The sequence below is a fragment of the Ochotona curzoniae genome, unplaced genomic scaffold (genome assembly GCF_017591425.1).
Source record: "Ochotona curzoniae isolate NIBS_2020 unplaced genomic scaffold, NIBS_Ocur_1.0 contig_2210, whole genome shotgun sequence".
NCBI lineage: Eukaryota > Metazoa > Chordata > Mammalia > Lagomorpha > Ochotonidae > Ochotona > Ochotona curzoniae.
The window spans coordinates 7,587,966-7,609,799 of NW_024465369.1; the positions used below are offsets into that span (position 1 = coordinate 7,587,966).

Below are 21,834 nucleotides of genomic sequence, written 5' to 3' on the forward strand. Positions count from 1 at the left end.
GATGTATATACACTAAGGCATACTACTTAGCTGTAAAATAAATAACAACATAAATAAGTAAAGAAAGAAAGGAAGGAAGGAAGAAATGAACAAGTGAAAGAAAGAAGGAAGGAAGGAAGGAAGGAGTGAATGGAGGGAATCTGCCTTTTGACACAAAGAATACAATCAGGCATTTCCCAAAGTATCATATTCAAATAGCCCACAGACATATGAATAAATGCTCAGGTTTACTAGCCATCAGCAAATGCAAATAAAAGCACAAAGAACCCAGTTAGAGTAGCTGTTATCCAAATCCAAAAACAATAGCACTGAGGATGTGAGAGAAAAAGTCCTCTAATCCACTGCTGGTGGAAATGTGATCTAGTGCAGCTAGTATGAAACAGTGTGGAGATTCCTCAGATATCTGGGAACAGATCCAACACATGACACAGTCATCCCATCACTTTTGTAAATAATTTCAATGGAACTAAATAAAATCAATGTATGAAAAATTTATTTGAACCCATGGTTATAACACTCAGATCAGAGTAAATAAGAAATGGAATCAGCCCAGACAATTGACCATCAGTGAATGACTGGATATTATGCTTGCACTGTGGAATACTACTATAACATAAAAAATGAAATCCCATCTTTTGCAAAAAAATGGATACAGTTGGAAACTATTACGCTCAGTGAAGTAAGCCATTCTGCAGAACACAAATATCACATAGATTCCCTAACCTGTGGTGACTGATATATGATATATAAAAAATGTGATATATGGGTGCAAGAATGACAGTCTGATATAGGGTTACAGTGTATAGCTTTTGTTTATACTGCTGTGCAACATTAGGACTTCTTTGCTTTTTTTATTTGCTTGCTTATTTTCTTATGTTCTTGTTATTATTTCCTACTTTCTATGGGTTAATAGTATTACAGAATGAAATGTAAAACATGCAAATTAAATTAAAAATGAAAATGGAGACATAAGTCAACTTTATCCTTTCATAAAATAAATATTTCAATAAAAGAGAAATAATAAAAATAGGGTTTTTTTTTTACAAAAATTTAAGAAAATAGAAGGAATGAAAGAATGGAGGAAGGTGACAGAGGAAAAGAAAGACGACAGAAGGGATGCAGTATCTGATTTGGAGCTATATGTATAAAATATATAAAATTTGTTCTCTTTATTTTAATAAAAACTTTTAAAAGTGAAGCAAATTGACTTTATAGATTGCATGTAGCAGATAAAAAAGATGTTTTAAACATACTTATAAACTTACAAAACTGAATTTAAAAATCATTTTAAATTACATAAAATAGACATTTCAGTCTACATGTTATTTAAGACAATTCAGTAAGATGAATCCCTACAAAAGACACACATGCATAAAAAGGCCATAAGTGACTGGTGGCATTATAAAGTCACATATGAATTTTGAAAGATAAGGTTATTCTACATGTGAAGGGTCAGAAGCAGTTTCCCCTTCTAACTTAGTAATCTTAATCACTCAGGCTTATTGTAATGCCATAGAATATTATAAATAAAACACAGAATGCATTCACTATAACAGAAATGGAATAAGTATAAAATGTAGAATATGATACTATGAAAGCAATTAAAGCTACTATTTCAAATGTATATGTAAATGTAACATGTGCCTTAATCAATTAGAGGTCCAAATTATGTATGTCCACTAAAGTGAACATACACAGTGTCTACAAGGGGATGGAATACAATTGAGCAACTCACCACAAATGTTATCGTTTTCATCTAACCCATCCTCACAGTCATTCTCTCCATCACAAATCCAGTGTTTAGAGATACATTTATGTGCAGAACAAGCAAACTGGTTCCAAGAGCAAGAAGAATCTAGAGAAAACAAAGCTTGTTTTAAGTACAAAAGTGATCAGTATTAATCGTCTTCAGAGAGACATGATTGTAACATCAACCATACTTGAACAGTATGGTTGTACAAAGCCCTTTCTGCAGATGGGCTCTATGGAATGTGAAGGACAGTTTGTACTAATTCTTGGTGTTGTTGACTATTCCTTCAGCTCTTTCTCATAGGAGTTGCCTTTGATCCAGTTCTGCTGTCACTCTTCTAAGTCTGCACCAGATTGTCATTCTTTAAAAACATGTAGTGCAGACATAAAGTGAGAATTTCATGGAAGAGCATTTAGCACAACAGTTAAAGACATTACTTGGAATGTCTGCATTTCATATTAAAACGTCTGTGTTTGCTTGCTGACTTCTGCCTTCTGGCAACAGAGACTGTGGGAGGTATCTGTGATGGGAAGAGATGTAGGAGCAGAGCTACCCGTGTGGGAAATGAGGGGTGAGTCCCAGCCAAGTGCAGGGAAGTGGGGAATGAGGGAAGCCCACTGGCATGAGTCCCAGCCAAGTGCAGTCCCAGCCACTGTAGATATTTGGGGGATGAACCAGAAGATGAGAATTTTCTCTATCTCACTATCTCTCTAGTTTACAAATAAATAGAATAAAATATACAATGTAAGTAGCCGTCATCTTAATTTTATCATTGCTATTTTTATTCCAATGAATGGGGAAAAAATTACATCCTAAGTAAGGTGTAAATGGGGTGGACTGACCTGTAAATATATTTTTTCAAGGTTAGATGACTAAGGAGTTTTGAGCATAATTACAAAACAACACTTTTGTACTTATGTGTACATAGTACATTGATATTTTTAAGTCAGTTTTGGGGGAATATTGGAATATTGCAATATCACATAAAACTTGACATTAAAATCCATCATCAATATTTCAGATGTAATCCTCATGCAAGAAGAACTGACAAAACAAGTAATATGCTTTATATAAATGAAACAAATAAAATATCTCACCACAGTGGAGTTCATCAAGTCCGTCCTCGCAATCTTTTTGACCATCACATAACCAGGTGTTCAGAATGCATCTTCCACTAGGACAACCAAAATAATTTTCCTCACATTTGTGTTTGTTTTGAACTGTGATAAAATATAGAACATAACATCAAATACTTTAATCTGAGACTTCTACAAAGTAGGCAGAGAAGATATAAATACTTCTAGCACTGTAAGAGGCAACTAGCAAGAAAACGTAAATAAACATAGCTGAGAATCTGTCCTCAAGAACACGGAAAACACAAAGAAATAATCAGAGAGCAGAGAACACTGGGCTCTGATGCAATCTACCACCCTACAAAAACAGGACCCTAATGGGAGCAGTCCAAAACAAGACGGAAACACAATGTTGTGGTCAATGATTTGTCTGCATAAAACCCAAAAAGTGCAGGAAAAAAAATCCACAGAAATATGACTGAAGCAAACTAAGCAGCTTTTGAATCGCAAAGGAAACAATCAACAGAGTGTAGAGAAAACCTACAGTTTGAGGAAGATTTTTAAGAGGTATTCATCTGACAAAGGATTGATATCCAGAATATACAGAGAATTTTAACACTTCAATAATAGGAAACCTAATTTTTTAAAATGTGGCTATATAAGCTCAAATGGCCAATTCATGAAAAACCATCGACATGGAAAAAAATGCTTAGCAAAATCAGCTCTCAGGGAACTGAAACTGAAACCACAATGCAAAATCATCTCACCTAGATCATGCTTGCCAGGATCAAAAGGATCCAAATGGAATCACATTCTTACTAGGAAGTGTGTACAACGGAAGTTATACGCTGTTGGAGGGGATGCAAATTAGTAAAGACATTACAGATAACTTTCTGGAGCTCCATCAAAAACCTACATGTAGTCCAGAGTTTAGGTAATAAAGATATCATAAAATAACTCAGATGACTCTGAAATAAGTGTGCTTAATGTCGCAGAATTATATTTGGGTGGACTCATATTTAATTCAATATTCAAATGAAAGGAAAACATTAGTGCGTTTTTGCTGAAAAGTGGGCTTTCAGAATCCTTATGATTTATTTTGAATGTTTTATAAACTTAAGTTTTTCCTATTTTGAGCAAGAAAAAACTTATAATGTACTTCCTAAAATTATTATTGTTATGACTGCAGAAGTCTCATGTAAATATAAAACACATATAAAGTTAGTTTATAGGATGCATGTTTTTAAATCATGAAATATCATTTTTTATTATATCCTCTGAAAATGCATATAAACTACTAGCTTTATCTCATTATTCCCACTTGTGGCTTTGAAATTTCATGTTCTCATAGGTTTAGAAGGGCAAGTCAATAGCTAACAAGGAAGTAAATCTTAAAGGTATATATATATACCTTAGTATAATTGCCCATTTTGATCATTTTTAAGATGACAACATTCTTTCAATTTTAATTTGTCAAACGCCAAATTCATGTATCTAATCAAAGATAAAAAGTATATTTGTGGCCGAAATCACCTTTAATCTAAAAAAGGTATTAGTGTGCTTTATATTTCAGCATTTCTTCCGATGTTGACTTAGGGGACAAGGGTGTGCATTGTGGTGTAACAGGTTAAGGCATCATCTGCAATGTTGTATCCCAATTGAGTGCTAATTTCTGTCTAGCTGGTCCAATCATGATTCTGCTGCAGGCTAATGGCCCCAGAGTGCAGCAAAGATAATCTGACACCGTGCAGGACACTTGAATGAAGTTCCTGGCTCCTGGCTTCAACCTAATACAACTCTTGCAGTTGTGGTCTTTAAAAGAATGTGAATTAGGGTCAAGTGCAGTAGCCTAGTGGCAATGGTCCTTGCCTTATAACTGCCAAGATCCTATGTTGGTGCTGGTGGTCCAACTTTGCATCCAGCTCCCTGCTTGTTGCCTAGGAAAGCCATCAAGCACAGCCCGAAGCCTTGGGAGCCTCCACCTGTGCAGCAGACCTGGAGGAAGCTCCTGGTTCCTGGCTTCAGATTGGCACAACTTTGGCTGCTGTGGCCACTTGGGTAGTGAATCAGCAAATGGAAGATCTTCCTCTCTGTCTCTCCTCCTCTCTGCATATTTGACCTCCCAATAAAAATAAATAAATTAAAAGAGAGAAACTCAAGATGCAAGATTTTCGCTTTCTTTCCTCTATGTCTCTTTCTCTTTTTCCTTTTTCTCTCTCCCTCCCTGTTTCTCTCTGTTTATCCTTTCTGTCTCACTGTCTCTCTTTCCACCTTCTTTCTCTCCCTCCATCTCTGTCTCTTTCCTCTCTCTTTTTCAACCAGTAACTCTGACTTTGAAATTTTAAAGAATTATTGTAGACCTATTATGCATTACTGTCGATACAAAGGTCTCATAAACATACACAATTACCTTTCCTTTTTTTCCCATATTGGGATATGGCTCTCTGTTAGTGCTGAAAGTCAAACCATAAAATGATTTGGTCCTTCACAAATGTTTAAAATCTACAAAAGTACATAAATAGTTTTAATAAATTTGTCTTATTAAGCATAGTCATAATTTGGGGGGATATGTTATGAAACAAGTGAGGATATGGACCCCAATTTTGTCCAATAAATCTAAAATATCATTTCCTTTAAATACATTCTACATAAACAAAGTACATTTGTCCTTAACCGTGAAAAAGCTGCAGAGAGCTATAGTCAAGGAGGTCCACAGAAGCTTTCCATTTCTACTTCTTAGCTATTCTGAGAGAAACCAAAATGACATCTTAAAGTGTTAGATATATTGGAACAGAAAATAATTGAATAAACTATTGCCCAATTCATTGATAAACCATGAATTACTAGAAATATCAATTTTTCATATCTGATTTTGTGTCTTTGTATAAAGTTGTGTGGAAAATACTCAGAAATGCAATTTTAAAAATATTTTTAAAAAATACTGCATGCCACAAAAAAAGTCTACACATTTCTTTTCTGGTTTTGGTTTTTGTTTGTCTGTTTTATTTTTCAAAGTTACATTCAAATAAAAGCAGTTACAAACTTGCCATGAAGATATTGTTACAGGAATGCAGAAGATATTTTATGAGCACATTAAGGTAGGCTGTGAATAGTGTCATATGAACCTAGTTTTTTTTTTTTTTACTTTACCTCATAATAGTAATAACCATTACCTAAACTACAAAGCCAAAATGTTATATAAACTGCACTAATAGGCTACTATTGCCTAACAACCTTGACTAAAATCCATAGTGAGAAATATAGCCCCTTGTTTGCTTTATTCTATAAATATTTTTAAGGTATATAAAACATCTGCTGTTTCCTTACAAAAACTGTTAACCATTTTAAAGAATAATGAAAATTAGAACAAAAACGGTGACATGAATATGAAAAAGATATTGAGAATATTTTAGGATAGACTTCTTAAATATCATTTGAGAAGTAATTCAATAGGATCAAAAGGAATGTTTAGAATGAGTAGGTTACTTTTTAGTTGATATAATTTATTGCATTTAAATTTTAATCTTGATCATTTAATATAAAAGATAAAAATAAAAGGTAGCAAGTGTCTTGTCAGCCAGCCTCTAAACTGTTTTGGAAAATACGTTGTTCTTTCTACAGTTACCTGGACACTTTAGTTCATCTGAATAGTCTCCACAGTCGTTAGACCCATCACATATCCAGGTGGGCAGAATACACAGTGAGGTAGAATTACATCTTATGAAGCCTGAGGTTTTCACTCCAAGTTTATAGAAATGTGTGCAGTCTGTATTATCTGAAAAGATGTAAACAGAATATAAAAAACACCTCATTTGCATTGACTATGAGTCTTCTATGAAGGTCATAGGGACAGGGAAAGTTAACTTCATTTGAAGAAATAAATACGCAATTATCCCACACAACAGAGGTAAATTACATAACAATTGTCTGTAAGGTTCAAAAAGAAATTGAACAATGGTCAATGCAATGCCAAAAATATCCAGGAAGGAAAAAAATAAAAGATACTGCGATATCTTACTGCAGTTCTTTTCATCAGAAGCATCTGCACAATCTATGTTCTGGTTACATCTTGCTGATCTTGGAATGCAAGTCCCATCTGCACAGCGAAATTCAACAGTGGCACAGGTGGAAACTACAAAAGCAAGCAAATAAATAAATGGAATGATGAGACAAAAAGTGACTCCATAAAATGACATTTTGAATATTTGAGTACTTTATATATTTTTGTCTGCTTCTGATTTTTTTTAACCTCTGGAAAGTCACCTTGACCTCTTTGTTGTCATCCCCAAGCTTGTGTTAGATGTTTGTTAAATGTCTTCCCTATCAAATAATTCTCCCATGTTTTGAGCTGGTTATCATGTTCTTTGCAGCTTTCTGCTTATGAACAGGAAGCCACACTGAACTGTAAGCCCCATGAGCACAGGGGATGTGCTTGTTCACTAAAGTAATACCAAATCCAGCAGTTGTTAAACATTAGAACAACATAAACATGGTTAGAAACGTCATTGTCCTTGCAACTCCAACAATATAAGGCTATGGCATTAAGCACACAAAATATTAGATGTTGCCTGAGAAACTGGAATCTGATTTCTAAGAGCAAAGAGTGTGCTCTGCTGAGAGAAAGAAAGAGGAAGAGAGGATAAAACAACTGACTATTTGCTTTGTTGGCAGAAAAAACAGCTAAGCAAGTCCAGCTATAAGTCCACCTCACTATGCATTACTCCTTAACATGGCCATAACATTAATGGCTCAAAAAAAATACAAATGTTTCATACCAAGGAAATAGAAATGTGGCATTTTTTATCCCAACTATTTTGAAAGTATCACTTTCCACTCCTCTGCTTAGATGAAAATCAGTTTCAATAAGCTACTATCACACTTTGTGGAAAACCGCTTATTCTTCATCATGCATTCCTTTCTAGGTTGCTTGCCCATTCGTTATCACATAATAGTTTCTAGCAATATGTTGTGAACAGGTGCATGGAATGCTATGTATGTTGGAGTGATAGGAGAGATTTTCATTCCAAATGCAAGTTTCAACAAGTTGATTACATTAAAGTACAACCTGAAGGGCTCTCTGATTATGCCACCTTTGCTGGTGTTGATATTTTAAGCAGCCTATTTAATTATAAATAGAAATTATATCAATTGTAAATGGCTGAAATGCTTTTGCAAAATATGCAAATTTTACCCAAGGGTGTGTAAGTCATTTGTATTTTATAACGCAGTGCTCTTATTATATTTAACTGTTACTTTGCAATTGCATACTTATTCATGTTTAAATGATGATTAGAATAAATGGTTTATTTACAATTTGCAACTGTAATTGTCTTAGTTTCCTTCATTAAAAATAACATCTTTAGCATATGAAAAAGATAATGCTGCTACAAGCAGACACAAATGAATTTGTTCTTTGGAAAAAAATTGGCTGCTTCTTTTATATTAAAGAAAAAAAGAAAAAAACAACAAAGTCATGACTCGGTGCGGTAGCCTAGTGGCTAAAGTCCTCGACTTGCACACACTGGGATCCCATATGGGCACTGGTTCTAATCTTGGCAGCACCGCTTCCTATCCAGCTCCATGCTTGTGGCCTGGGAAAGCAGCCAAGGATGGCTCAAAGCCTTGGGACCCTGCATTTGTGTGGGAGACCTGAAAAAGGCTCCTGGCCCCTGGCTTCGGATTGGAGCATCTCCAGCCATTGGGGCTTCTTGGGGACTGAATCAATGGATGAAAGGTCTTCCTGTCTTTCCTCCTCTTTGCATATCTGACATTTCAATAAAAATAAATCTTATAAAAAAATGTTTGCACCGAACTCCTTTAAAAAAACACAAAATCATCTCTATATTCCCTTATATTTCATAATCATTTTTTCCTGTGAAGAGTAAATCCCTTGAAGATTATCATCCCAATCATATTCAAAGTGTTCTGACTTCCATATCCATAAGCAGCCTCCTACTACTTTCCATGCACTGTTGAAACAGTAATTCAGATACCTGTGATGCATCTATCTACCTTTGTAAACTTTTAGGTTAAAATCCATATGTTACAATTGAAGTTACGGTTTAAAGACCTAAAGGATGACAGCAGGTCATCCCACTTTATCCAGTTCCTTCCATGCTTCTGCAAAGAATTCTTTAAGTGACAGGGAGTGCAGGTGGGTTGATGGTAGTGAGAGATGGGAAAGGAGGCAAATTATGGCTCCTTGAACATCATGCATGTCATTGCAAACTGCAGACAGAAAAAACTTGACATATCTGATTTCATTCTACAAGGAAGCAGAAGTAAGGAAGAATTTATGGGAAGGGTAGAAATGTCAGTCATGTGGAATACTTATATACTAAATTCTTGGATAAGAAAAACTGCCAAAATAATTCTTACTGGATGAAAAAGAGTTATAACTTTGAAATCAATAAACCTACTTAGAGGATAGTATTTACATGTCTATGTGTTTATTTATCTTTTTATGTTTTTATTTTTCATGATGCAATTCCATGGATTCAAGGATTTCTTCTTACACCTCCTCACCCCCTTTCCCTATAATGTTTTCCTCCATATTATTACAGTAGTATAGTCCTTCAACAACTATCGCAACTCCGTCATGATACTATAGGTGCAGCCAGTGTTAGGGATTCCAGCCCCTGTCATCAAGGTACATTTAACAGTTTCATTATGAATTATTCTTTTGTTCGGATGTAAGGATGCATACTGCAATGTAACTTTACTTCTCAGAATGCAGTATCTATTACACAGTTCCTCAAGGTGAATATGGATATATCCATGTGATGGTGATCTGCCTGTGACGCCTGTCACGCCATTGATTACCAGGCTTGATTCAGCTGATTTGGCTGGCTACACGTGTGCCCCTGCCCCCATCATCGCTCCATGAACATCCATCCCAAAGCTGCATTCTGTCAATGAAGATGAGCATCCCTGCTGCAGGATGACCGTGCCTCCATCGAAGATATACCAGTAGCTGCACTCCAGTATTAGGCCCTCCAACCAAGCTCTCAAGGATACGGCATTTAAAAGCATTACAAAGTTAATGATAACCATACAACACAAAACCAGAAGGAAAGATGTCCTATGGACCATTGTTTTAACTTGCTTCTGTGTGCAGCAGTTTTAAGCTTTTAGTTTGTATTTTTTTTTTAAATTGGTACTTTTTCATGGAAACAGCTTGATCAAAAATCTGTCACAGAATTTTGAGACCCAGGAAGACAAAGTTTCATGAGGGAAACAAAAAAGAACTACATTGGAAGGAAATGATATAGAAGGACAATAGGAGTTGGGTAAAGAATAGGAAATTGTTATTTTATTCATCTTCTCGAAATTTTCTCCCACTAATCATGATGTTAATCTTGGGGAGGCATTCTAGAAAGACCGATTAGAGGGTATGAGTTGTGGAGATAGTGCCCTGTTGGCCTGGTCATGTCTCCCCAGATGCCGCTATTTGGTAATAGTTGGAGAACCAACAGTGCCTTAGATAGGATGATGAATGACAGTGGAATCAGATATATCTATTGATTATAGAATTATAGGCTAAAGGAAAAAGGTGGTTCTTAGGGTTAGCATATTTTGCATTGGTAGCCAAGAAAGGAGGCTTTAAAGATGGAAGAGGTTCATAGAAACAGCATAAAATTCATTCAACAGACAAATGCCACCTCATCCTAAATCTCAACCTCCCTATTACTTCAACCGTATTCCTTCACTTTGTTTCAGTCAGTGAAACACTAGAATTGGTTACCCTTGGGGTGATTTCTGAGGGAAAAACATATTGGAATCTCTAATGTGTCAAGTGGATATGAAGGTTTTTTGACCGTTTTGCCCCAGGCTAAAAATCCAGATAAAGAGGGGGAAAAAAAGGAAATAATGTAATCTAAATAAAGATAAGCCAAGTGAGAAATGCTAGAATTATATTTTCCCTCCAGATAGTGCAAAAGAAAAAGTAGGACTGCAGAATGTGAGTCGAAATGTAGCCCAGCCACACCATGAGCAGCAATGAGAGATGACAAAGAAGAGGACAGGAAAAGGTCATTAATCAAAAGATAAAATCAAGCAAAGCTCTCCTGTGCTATCCTAACCTTTGTATTTCTTCTACCTTCTTTCTATCAGCTCAAATATTTAATGAGATATAAAGGATATACAATCAATTCTCCTCTTTGTGGTTCCCAATGTTTCTTATAAACGAAGTCTATTGTCCCTTCCAAATCTGTGTATCCAGATTACAGGAAAGGGAAGCTGAAAATAAGAAATGCATTATATACACTCCTTGCCATATCTCTTTTTTCATTGTCTTCAAAACAATCTTTTCCTTTAATTATTTAATTTGGTTCCTTAGTTCTAAATGTATGCAACCCCAGCAATAACGATGATCTCTTTCCAATCATATTTATCTTTTGCTTCAGCTTGTTATTTGGGGAAGTTGGTGAATATTTCAAAGGTTTTCTAAGAACTGAGAGAAAAGCAAACATCAGTTTCCAGCCCTTCGGTGAAATAATTTATGTTCATCTCAATGGAGAGAGGCACTTCATTCTTCTTTCCAAACTGATTCCTTCCAGCTGTAGCACAGCCAGAGGACAGATTCACATAATAAATGATTGAACAACTATATATTCATATCATCCCTAGACAACCTGACATCTAAAGTCCTCAATCATACAAGGATTTCTTATAAAGTGACAATACAGTCCTCCAAATTTCAAGAAGCAAATATTTTCCGATCGCCTTTTTTGACATTAGAAACACAGTCATTGCTCTTGTGGAAAGAAAAAAATATATATATAGTCACAATTACTTTAGACATTGAGACAAAACAAACAAGATAATCACACAAGTAGTTTATACAGGGTTCCTCGCTAGCATCTCACATCAGTCTATAAAACTTCTTGCATGTATTGATTTCTAATCATAATAATTTATTACTTTAATTTAAAAGTAATATGTGACTATGTTTGGGCTTACTTATGCAAAACAAACATACACACACACACACACTCCCAAGTTAAACTAACAAGAGAACGAAGATTTTTGGAGAGAGAACTTTTTTTTTTCCTTTTCCCTGAGCCTTTACATATGCCTTCTCTTTCATCATCCTTTATGTGTGTTGGGGTGTTTGGTGGTAGCAAGTCTAATAGGCTAGCTTTCAGCAACTAGACTCAGGGGAATACTCCCTGTATGGCTGGAGGTGGCCTGTGAGTTTATTATGTGGAACAACCTAAAATGATAGGAAAGTCAGTCCTGAAAGATATAACAAGAGATGAGCAATTCGTCTAAAAATGTACTCATGTATTTATTCTAAAGGAAATAGTATATTTAATCGCATCTACTATTTTATGCCGAATAAGAGTATATGCTCCCATTTTACGATCAGTTTTAAATTCCACACACAGTACAGAAAAAACTTCAAAACTCCTAGCCATTACTTTGCTAGTTTTTGATATTACTGTAGGCTAGTAGAACCACTATGGAAGTCACTATGGAGAGTGCTTTGAGAACTCCAAATACAGCTGCCATATAACTCAGCTATGCCACTGCTGGGAATATATCCAAAGAAAATGAGGTTTGCATATGAGAAAGGGATCTGAAAACCTGTATTTATAGCAGCATAATCTACAATAGCAAAGTCATGGAAACAATCCACTGCTCATCCAAATAGGAGTGGATAAAGGAACTAATACATCTATTCCATGGAATACTACTTGGCCATTAAAAATAATGAAATTATAGCATTTGCAACCAAATAATCCCAACAAGAGACCATTATACTTAGTGAAATAAGTCAATCTCAAAAGGACAAATATCATATGGTCTCCCTGATATAAGGCAACTTTCATAAAAAATATAAAATCAATAGCCCTTTCAATATTATTATTGCTGCAAGTATGGATTTTGACATTTTTATTATTACTTTCACTTCTTCAAAATAGTTTCTTTTCTCTCATTAAATTCTCCATTGACTCATAAATTATACAATGGCATAATTTTCTCCAAGAAGGTTTTTTATTTTCTTTCATTTCTTCAGTAACACATTGGTCATTCAGTAGAGTGTTATTAATTTCATGGTGTTATAAATTTTTAACTTTATTCCTGTTATTGATTTTGTTTTATGGCTTCTCACTTAAGGAAATGTATATCAACTGTGTAATAGGGACTATCATATGTAGATGTGATGATACAATGTACTATGTATCTCTAATTCGATGTCAAAGATGGACGCCCAATGAAACAGTTAAATATATCTTGACAATAGGATCCTGGACTAAATGTCACTTTCCATACCCATAATGTCAGGATATATTTAAATAGCATGATGGATTTATGACTGATTATGAAGAACTATGCATTGTAATAATATGGGGGAAATCACTGAAGAGGAAGGAATTCGGGGAATGGGGGAGGTTAAATCCCAGAGCCGATGGACTTGTATCATAAAAATTATCCTAATTTTCTAAAAGCATTGTTTGCAAACATATACACATGTTACACACACACATATATACACCAGATTTTTGTTATCCACAGAATGGATAGCATGGAGTTATTTCTTACCTTGGTTACTGTGAATGAATGCTATAATAAACATGGCAATGCAGGTGTGCATATCACAAACTGACTTCAGTTCTTTTGGATGTATTCCTTGAATTGGGAGAGCTGGGTCTTATGGTAGATTTTTTAGGTTTTGTGAAGGACCTGCATGCTTGCCTCCATAATTGCTAGACTAATTTGCATTCTTACCAACAGAGTATGAATGTTTCATTTTCTACAAATTATTCCTGGGAAATTTTTTTATTTTATTTTGCATAATAGTCTTTCTATCTGAAATGAGATAAAACCTCAATGAGGTTTTATGTATATTTCACTGTTGGTTGGAGGTACTGAACAGTTTTTAAAGTATATTTGTTCACCATGTATATATTTTTTTTTTGATAAATATCTAGTCGGAATCTTGGCAAATAGGCAGAATAAGAGGAACTGACAAAAATCACAACAACAAAAAAGGTATTCACTTATGACACCTTCTAAAATGTTGCATTTCTATCCTCTGCCTCTTAATTTTGGTGCTGTGATAACCTGTTGTGATTTCATATTACAGTTTCATTCACACAGTTGTAGAATTTATAATTTAAATTAATTTTCCCACTTTAAAATTTGATTGACTTTTCCATTGCTGAAAACAAAGTGTAAGTCCCTAAACCAAAACCACTTTCCTGTCATCCCCTCTAACTTCTGTGAATTTTTCCCCCTTGATTTTGGCATCCTGGCCCAAACTGTATCCAGTTATGGTAGATTTCAGTGTTAGTTTCTTTGCTTAAAGTTTTCCTACGGTTCGTTTGGCCCTATTTATTGACACGTTAAGAGTCAACTTCAATTTTTTTTTCCACATTTTAGTATTATTGCTATCACTTTACGATACAGATCCATATTCCCTTATCCCCTCCCCAATTCCCCCCCCCGCCCCCCGCAGTTCCTTTATATCATTACTAACATATAGTTCTTCATACTCAGTCATATGTTCATCATTGCGGGCATGGACAATGGCAGAGAGTCCAGAATCCTATTGTCAAAATATAATATAAACAGTTTCACTGCAAGTCCATCTTTGTCTGGAAACAGAGATGCATACCACACTGTATCCTCACATCTGGTTGTTAGTCTCCATTACATAAGTCATAACCATGAAAGTCATTTGCCAAATGAGCCAGTAGATGCCCAGATCTCTTTTTCTGTCTTTCCTCTCCCACTGTACCACTCTGCCTTTTAAATAAATTAAAAAGTCAATCATTTTACAAAGAAAAGTACTCACCTTTACAATCTAGCTCGTCAGAGTTGTCACCACAGTCGTTTTCACCATCACATAACTTGCTATGAGATATGCACTTGCGATTATAGCAGGGCTTGAATCCTCTTCTACAGCTTCTGTTTTCTTATAAAATAGATGCAGAGATTTAAAACTGGGGGGTTATATGCAAAGATTTTTATTCAATGAAAACACAGATAAGGTTTCATTCACACTGGCTGGATTGAGGAAGTGCTAAAAACTCTGAGTGTTGGATTGAATGCTCATGCCTTTCCAAGAAGTGGTTCATTCAGTAAACAGCCTTTGCTATTTAGTTTTTTAACTTCAGCAATTCATACCTGAAGAGTTAGAATGACACCCACAATATTGTTTCTGGCACTGTATCAAGCAACACAGAATTAAACAGATAAAACATACTCAATTCTAAAGAAAAAGTTCTCCATCTGAAAAGTAAGAAAAATATCTTACCATCCATCTGCTTCATCCTGAATCCAAATATACTTTATAATAAAAAAATATCCCTTAAAGTATCTAAATTTTTCTATAAGTCTTCACAGGAAGAAAAAAAATGACTTCTCAATTCTATTTGCTTTGCATTCATTGTTTTGGGCCAGAAGCTACCATTTGCAATAATATGAGGAGACTTTAAAATGTTTATATGAGATGGAATTAAATAAGATAGCTTTGATGCAAAGATTTTTTGAAAACCATATATAAAATTCTCACAGTTGATATTGTTTTGAACTTTTTGGAGATCCCTCATGTTTATATTTCTGTAACAAAATAAGCAAACTTTATATTCCTCTTTTGATTTTTTTCCTTGTCTTTGATTGGCAAATATACTGAGATAGAAAAAGACAGCAGACTGCTGTCTCTCCTGGCTCATTCCCCAAATGCCTGCAACATCCAGGGCTGGGGCAGGTGAAAGTCATGAGCCTAAAACTTAGTTTCACTGTCCCAGATATAAGGAAGAGGTCCAACTACTTCAGTGTCACCTGCCTCCTGTGATGCTTAGCACAAGCTGACAATGGGAGCAGAGGTGGCGCTTGAACTTAAGCACTCTGATAGGGCATGAGGGCATGCCAAGAAACACATTAACTGCTCATTCCCTCTTATCACTAACTTTTTAAAGTCCCTTATCATTGTAATCATCTGGTGAACACAAACTGAATCATTTATACATACACACACATTTGCTTTTATAGTGTTTTCAACCAACATTAGAGATAAGTGTTTTACAGTCAGAAGTAAAAACATACAGAGGCACATTTGGTTGGTCACACTGGCCATATGCCACCAGCTTTGGGACAAAGATTTAATCTCAGATGTGATTCCAATACCAATGATGTCTACCTATAGTTGGCAATTCTTACTGATAGGCCAAACCTAGCCTAGAACAGTTTTTGGTTTGGCTCTTGAGATAAAATATTTTACATTTTAAAGGACTTACAGTAAATAAAAATTAAGAACACATTTAGTAAGAAATAAGTGGACAAAAATGCTGACTCTTGCATATTTTCTGCTAATGTTTTTAAGCTAATTCACTATGAATACTTACAAACTTATTGCTATAACATATTATTGCTTTAATATTTTCAGATTATATAGGATACAGCTATTCATCAAAAATGCATTGAGATAAATTTGCTATGGTATTGGTTAAATATCAATCATGGAAAAATCAAATTTACTACAATTTGACTGTGGGTATGTTAGTTTGTAATGTAGACTGCCTATAGACTTCCCAAAATCCATCTTCCTTATGTCAGCTTTTAAAAAAGTTATTTACCACAATTATTGGACAAAGACTACAGAAAACAGAAAAAAAAATAAGAAATAGAAGTGAAATACAGCATTTCCACATACAGATTTTTAGATTGTGCATAGTGTATAGTCCCAGTGCTATTGAAGGCATTGGGGAAAGCAATCAGAAAAATTCAAAATAATCAATTATATGGTAACTACTGATTATTGTATTAAGACAAAATTCCAGCAAGAAATATTACTGCATTGAAAGTATCTCTCAGCTGACTTGTAGGATATAAAAACCAATGCCTACTTCCAAGAGAGAGGAAGAGGGCATCTATCATATGTGGCTCTGAAACCACAGAGCTACAGTTGGTGGGATTCCTAAGGCTAAAGCAATTAGCCGTTGAAGCAAAGCGCATTGGTCCTCCTCCTTATGTTGTAGAAAGAAACAGAATAGAAAAGAATTAGGTTCAAATCGAGGAATACATGATTGAAGGATGTTGGGTATTTGATGCCAGCAACATCGACAGATTGTGGATGCTTATGAACTGCAGTTTAAGAAATGTAAGCCTTAAATCTGCTTCCAAAGATAAGTAGGTAGGCAGCTAAAAAGGAAAAGCCTACTTTATTTTACTATGCATTTCTTTTTTTAAAAAAAATATTTATTCATTTTTATTGGAAAATCAGATTTACTGAAAAGAGACTGAAAAATGATCCTCCATCTGCTGGTTCACTCCTCAGATGGCCACAATGGCTAGAGTCAACCTGAAGTCAGGACCTCTTTCAGTTTTTCCGGATGGATGCATGGATGCAGGGCTTTGGGTCATCCCTGGCTGCCTCCCCAGGTCACAAGCAGGGAGCTAGATGGGAAGAAGAGAAGCTGGGACACAAACTGGCACCCATTTAGGATCCTGGGACATGCGGGCTCAAGATTGGTTAGTTAAGCCATCATGCTGGCCTCTTCGGATTTCAAGAGTGAAAAACAAATAGGAGATTTTTAAAGCAATATCATAGTTAGGAGATGTTAAAGAAGGTGTTTCATTTTAATGTGAGGACATCCACATTAGTCTCCTCAGCTCGGCATGCTAATAATAATCATTAAAGAAGCCATTCATAGCAATCATAAGGACAAATGCACAGACCACACCCTCCTAATGAACCTGACACATGCCTGCGAAACGAGCCAATCCCATGTTGGACGCTTACCACAGTAGAGCAGTTTTTCATCGGATTTATCCTTACAGTGAGGAGCACCATCGCATGTGAGCTGGTAGTCTATGCACTCTCCATTCCCACACTCAAACTCCGAGTACACATTGCAGGAAGAATTTTTAACTGAAGAAACAAAAGGTCAATATATTGTACAAGGGCATTTTCTGATACCATAGCAAATGTTTTGCTTGTTTTAGTAAAAAAAAAAAATAAAAGGTAAAGTTTATATAATAGCGGTGTTTAATTTTTTTGTGTGATTCTTCACCTTCAGATGAATATTTGGTGGTGAAGGGAGTAATATGACTACTTTTCTCGCATGCATTAATTATTCAGCTATTGTCTGTATGGAGAAAGAGTAACTGAAATTTGGATAGAATTATTCATGAATCGAGACTTAACAATTTTTAAAAAATCAATTTTTATGAAAAACTAGTAAATAAAATTGTACATATTGAGAGCGCTTTATGTTTGCTCACTGGAGTCTGTTATATATTATTCAATGCATTTTCATTTTCTAGCACATAGATTACCTATTTTTGATTGTCTGATATAAAATCATCTTAATAAAATGAATAGTCCCTTTATGCTCCACTTTAAAATTAATATTCTGTTTCAACTTCTGTGGTAGCAAATTTTATTGGGGAGAATCACTAGAATTATAAAATTATAAACAGTTACCTTGTTTTCTATCCACGTGTAATAGATAACAGGGAATGAACCCTATGTTCCCGCAACGTAAGACAGCTATTCCATGCAGTGCACCTGAGTCTACATTGAACTGGTGGTAGACAGTGGTAAGCTAGAATGTGTATATACTGCTGTTCAGACCACTGCATTATTGAACAAGTTTTAGATCAAAGGATATTCAGAAAAATAAAACCAGTGTTTTTTTTTTTTCATGATTTGCCTTAATTTGCTAAGCATAGGTCAAGATTTACAAAGCCTCCAAAGTTTTATTCTTTATTATTTTCAAAGATAATTTTTATCTGAATGTAGATCAAGATAGATAGATAAATATAACTAGATTCAGCTAAACGTAGTCTGTACAGAAGTGTGACAAGCATAGCAGTAGTATTTTGCAAAGATTTTTTTCCCTAATACTGTGTAACCACCACTGGTCAGTTAGTATATAAGGTAGAATATTATTTTAAACAAGCTAGCAAATAATTTGAAACCTAAAATTATTATTACATTTATTACAAGGGCAGGTACTAATAAAGGCACTTCTATTACAAGATACAATAACTTTAGATCATGGAGGGAATAAAATTTGGCTGCTGATTGAAAGTCCTTGTATATTTCCAGTCTGTGTTTTTTAAATTATATACATATTTTTTTGTTATAAGCATGTCCTATGTACTTTATTCTTTCCAATGAAAAAATTGTTATAATAGTAAATATCTTACTTCATGTTTTATAACCATGATGCCTTTGAGAAAAATACTGTTCACTTTTTCTTCAATATTTAAAAAAAATTGTGGAAGCATGACTGTTGCTCTGTTACATTTACTTGATAACATACTATTGAATGCTTTGTGCTAGAAACAAGATGGTTCATCTGCCCTTTCTCTCTTACCTAATTACATTTTCCTTTCCTATTTCTTTATGCATGACGATAAGGTTAACAACATTGTGAAGAATGGAATTGCCTAATCCTTTAGTCAACAGTTATGACAACAAATGACTTTTCTTCCTTTGCCCTCAGGTGGAAGCTAATAAATAACCTTGCCCCTGGTAATGCTCCCATTAACATTTATGAACAGCTCTGGGTGAACTCATTCAGATGTGGACATAGACATTCCAGAAAACATTTTTATTTCCTAAAGATGGATTTGACAAGAAGAAATCAAGAGGAGCATTTCAATCTCTCTGCTAGACCACAGGATTTCAATATAAATGCACAATGGACACAGTCGGCCTTTGTAATCTGGGAGAACTCCACTGTCACTCTACAATCACATGTGAATACAATGCTTCTTGTTTAAAATGATAGTTTTCTGTTTGATTCATTTGCTCTCATCAGAAGAGGAAAGCAGGTGGCAGTGTAGGGGCAGTGATATTTAATATATTTTACAACCAGGACAGGTCTCCACTGTACACAAACAAGGCTTGCTGTTTTGATTGAAGTCACTGCTTTCCTACTGGCTGGTAGTGACTTGTGAAAGAAACATGCATGATTCCAATATACAGTGAACACTCCAGGCTTACAGATGGCATCAGATGCAGATCATTACAGCTGAAACCACAGAGGCAAAAGAAAAGAGAGAATTTAAACAAATTCTCTAGTAAGTAGGGGAAGTGTTAAGCGATAAAGAAACGTGGGAATTTGTGGTCCAAATTAGTGAAAATGGCTCTTGGCACTTATAATTACTACACAGTTGCATCATTCCTTTGTTTGCTTTTGAAAGCCTATTATAACACAACTCTTGCTCTTGGGTAATAGGCACCTTTGATGTGATAATTTGCAAAGTAAGAAATCATGCCTCTGTTCTTAAATTTTTCATGTATACATATTTAATATACATAATGTGTGTCTGTCTGAATTTGTGCTCACAAAAGATTAAAGATAAAAGTAAAATCTCCACTTTCTACAATACAGACATGCCCAACACCTCAGTCTACGATGAAAAGATAACAAAGGAGGATATAAATGAGGAGAGAAAAAAATGATCAAAAATCAAAACCTTCTTAATCTGTTCACCAAGTTTTGATGAGTTATTTCCTTCCACTTTTTCATATGCAGATAATCTTAATGTCAAAACGAAATTAACCTGTTACATGTTGCTTCCTCATTTTTCATGGCAATATTGGATCATTTGATTCTTTATTTTGAAAATGGTCTAAAAACCTAACTGTTAATAAGTGTATATTGTAATGGTACTAATTAGAGATTGTGATGCCTTTGGGAGGCACAAACATCATGCAAGACTGCAATGTTACATTCTTAATTAACAGTTTGGAAATGATTACAAATAAGCGGCATGAGCCATTCGCTCTCATTTACATACTGTGATGGACTGAGAGTGGTTTTACTGCAAGACTACTGATCTACTGCCTGCGTAATGGTTTATTTCAGCTTTAATTATTTTTGTAATTGAGTGGATTCTCTAAGTCACAGCTACAAATTTTCAGATGATCATTGTATTCAAGTACTTCAGTACCTGATACCAACCCTTCTATACGTCAGTTGTTGAGGAAAATATTTGGCACACATTTGGTTATCATTATCTGTGCAATAGTGCCATATTTCAGAAAAATAGCACATTGAGGTTTTTATTATTTGTTTTAAATAGAAAAGAGACGTAAGCCAACTGAGCTACCAATAGTGAAGAGAAGTATAACTTCATAAGTACATGAAAACATTTCAATAGGACATTTTGTGCAGTGATATTATGCCCCATTGAGGTTGTCTTTACTTACTCACACATCTGTTGTCATCCAGCAATATTCGGTCCCCCCTGCAAGAACAATTCACTCTCCCATCAGGAGTTAGAAGACACAGGTCATGGCAACCCCCATTCAATAACGCACATGGAGAAAGTTCACCTGCAATGAAAAAGGCTTATTGGATGATGTCATCTCTGTTACATATTGATTCATAGAGGGGTAGAATAGAATCCCAGAAACAAAAAATTAAAATGAATTGCTTCTGAGGTGATAAATTATGCATGACAACCTGTGTCTGGTATTTTCATAGGCCTGTCTTAAAATATATCTCCAAGAACTAGGAGAAAAACAGTAAATAAATAATCAAGCATTACTGGAAAGCATGGAAAACCTTCTTCTATGTTACATAATTAATACATATATTTGGGTTCCTATCTAAACTTACAGCTGTTGGTGTCATTGGCAACAGCTATTATTCCCATTGGTTGATGTGGGATATCAGAACGAAGAATCTTCGTGTCTCCTCCTGTGTACTTGTTGGAACGCAGGATAGCTCTTCTTCCCCAGTCCGACCAGAAGATATAGTTGTCATAAACAGCAAGACTAAGGAAAGTCCCTGGCCCAGATTTAACAATCACCTGGAAAATAAATTTTATAATTTTACAATGAAGGTATTTTTATATACCCAAATATGTTTTTGCTTCAAAAATAAAGGCTTGAGATTAATTTACATTTAAGGAATAATAATAAAGATACCTTACTACACAGATGACCATAATTGGACTTTTAAAATTTTTCTGATTAGCATATGCAGTGTGTTTATTTAAAGTAAAAAAAAAAAAAGTTGAACACCCGTTATCTGAGAT

General features: G+C 34.9%; 1 protein-coding gene across 1 annotated transcript in view; it reads right to left on the reverse strand.

Annotated features, from left to right (window-relative positions):
- The window catches only part of LRP1B (LDL receptor related protein 1B), a 1,301,643-nt gene that overhangs the window by 249,905 nt on the left and 1,029,904 nt on the right, over positions 1-21,834 (reverse strand). The window contains exons 43-50 of the mRNA XM_040971988.1: positions 21,414-21,606; positions 21,002-21,127; positions 17,576-17,704; positions 14,627-14,746; positions 6,842-6,955; positions 6,449-6,598; positions 2,848-2,970; positions 1,736-1,855 (exon numbers count right to left, since the gene is read on the reverse strand). Coding sequence (XP_040827922.1) covers positions 1,736-1,855; positions 2,848-2,970; positions 6,449-6,598; positions 6,842-6,955; positions 14,627-14,746; positions 17,576-17,704; positions 21,002-21,127; positions 21,414-21,606 — 1,075 coding nt within the window. The remainder of the gene's footprint in view (positions 1-1,735; positions 1,856-2,847; positions 2,971-6,448; positions 6,599-6,841; positions 6,956-14,626; positions 14,747-17,575; positions 17,705-21,001; positions 21,128-21,413; positions 21,607-21,834) is intronic.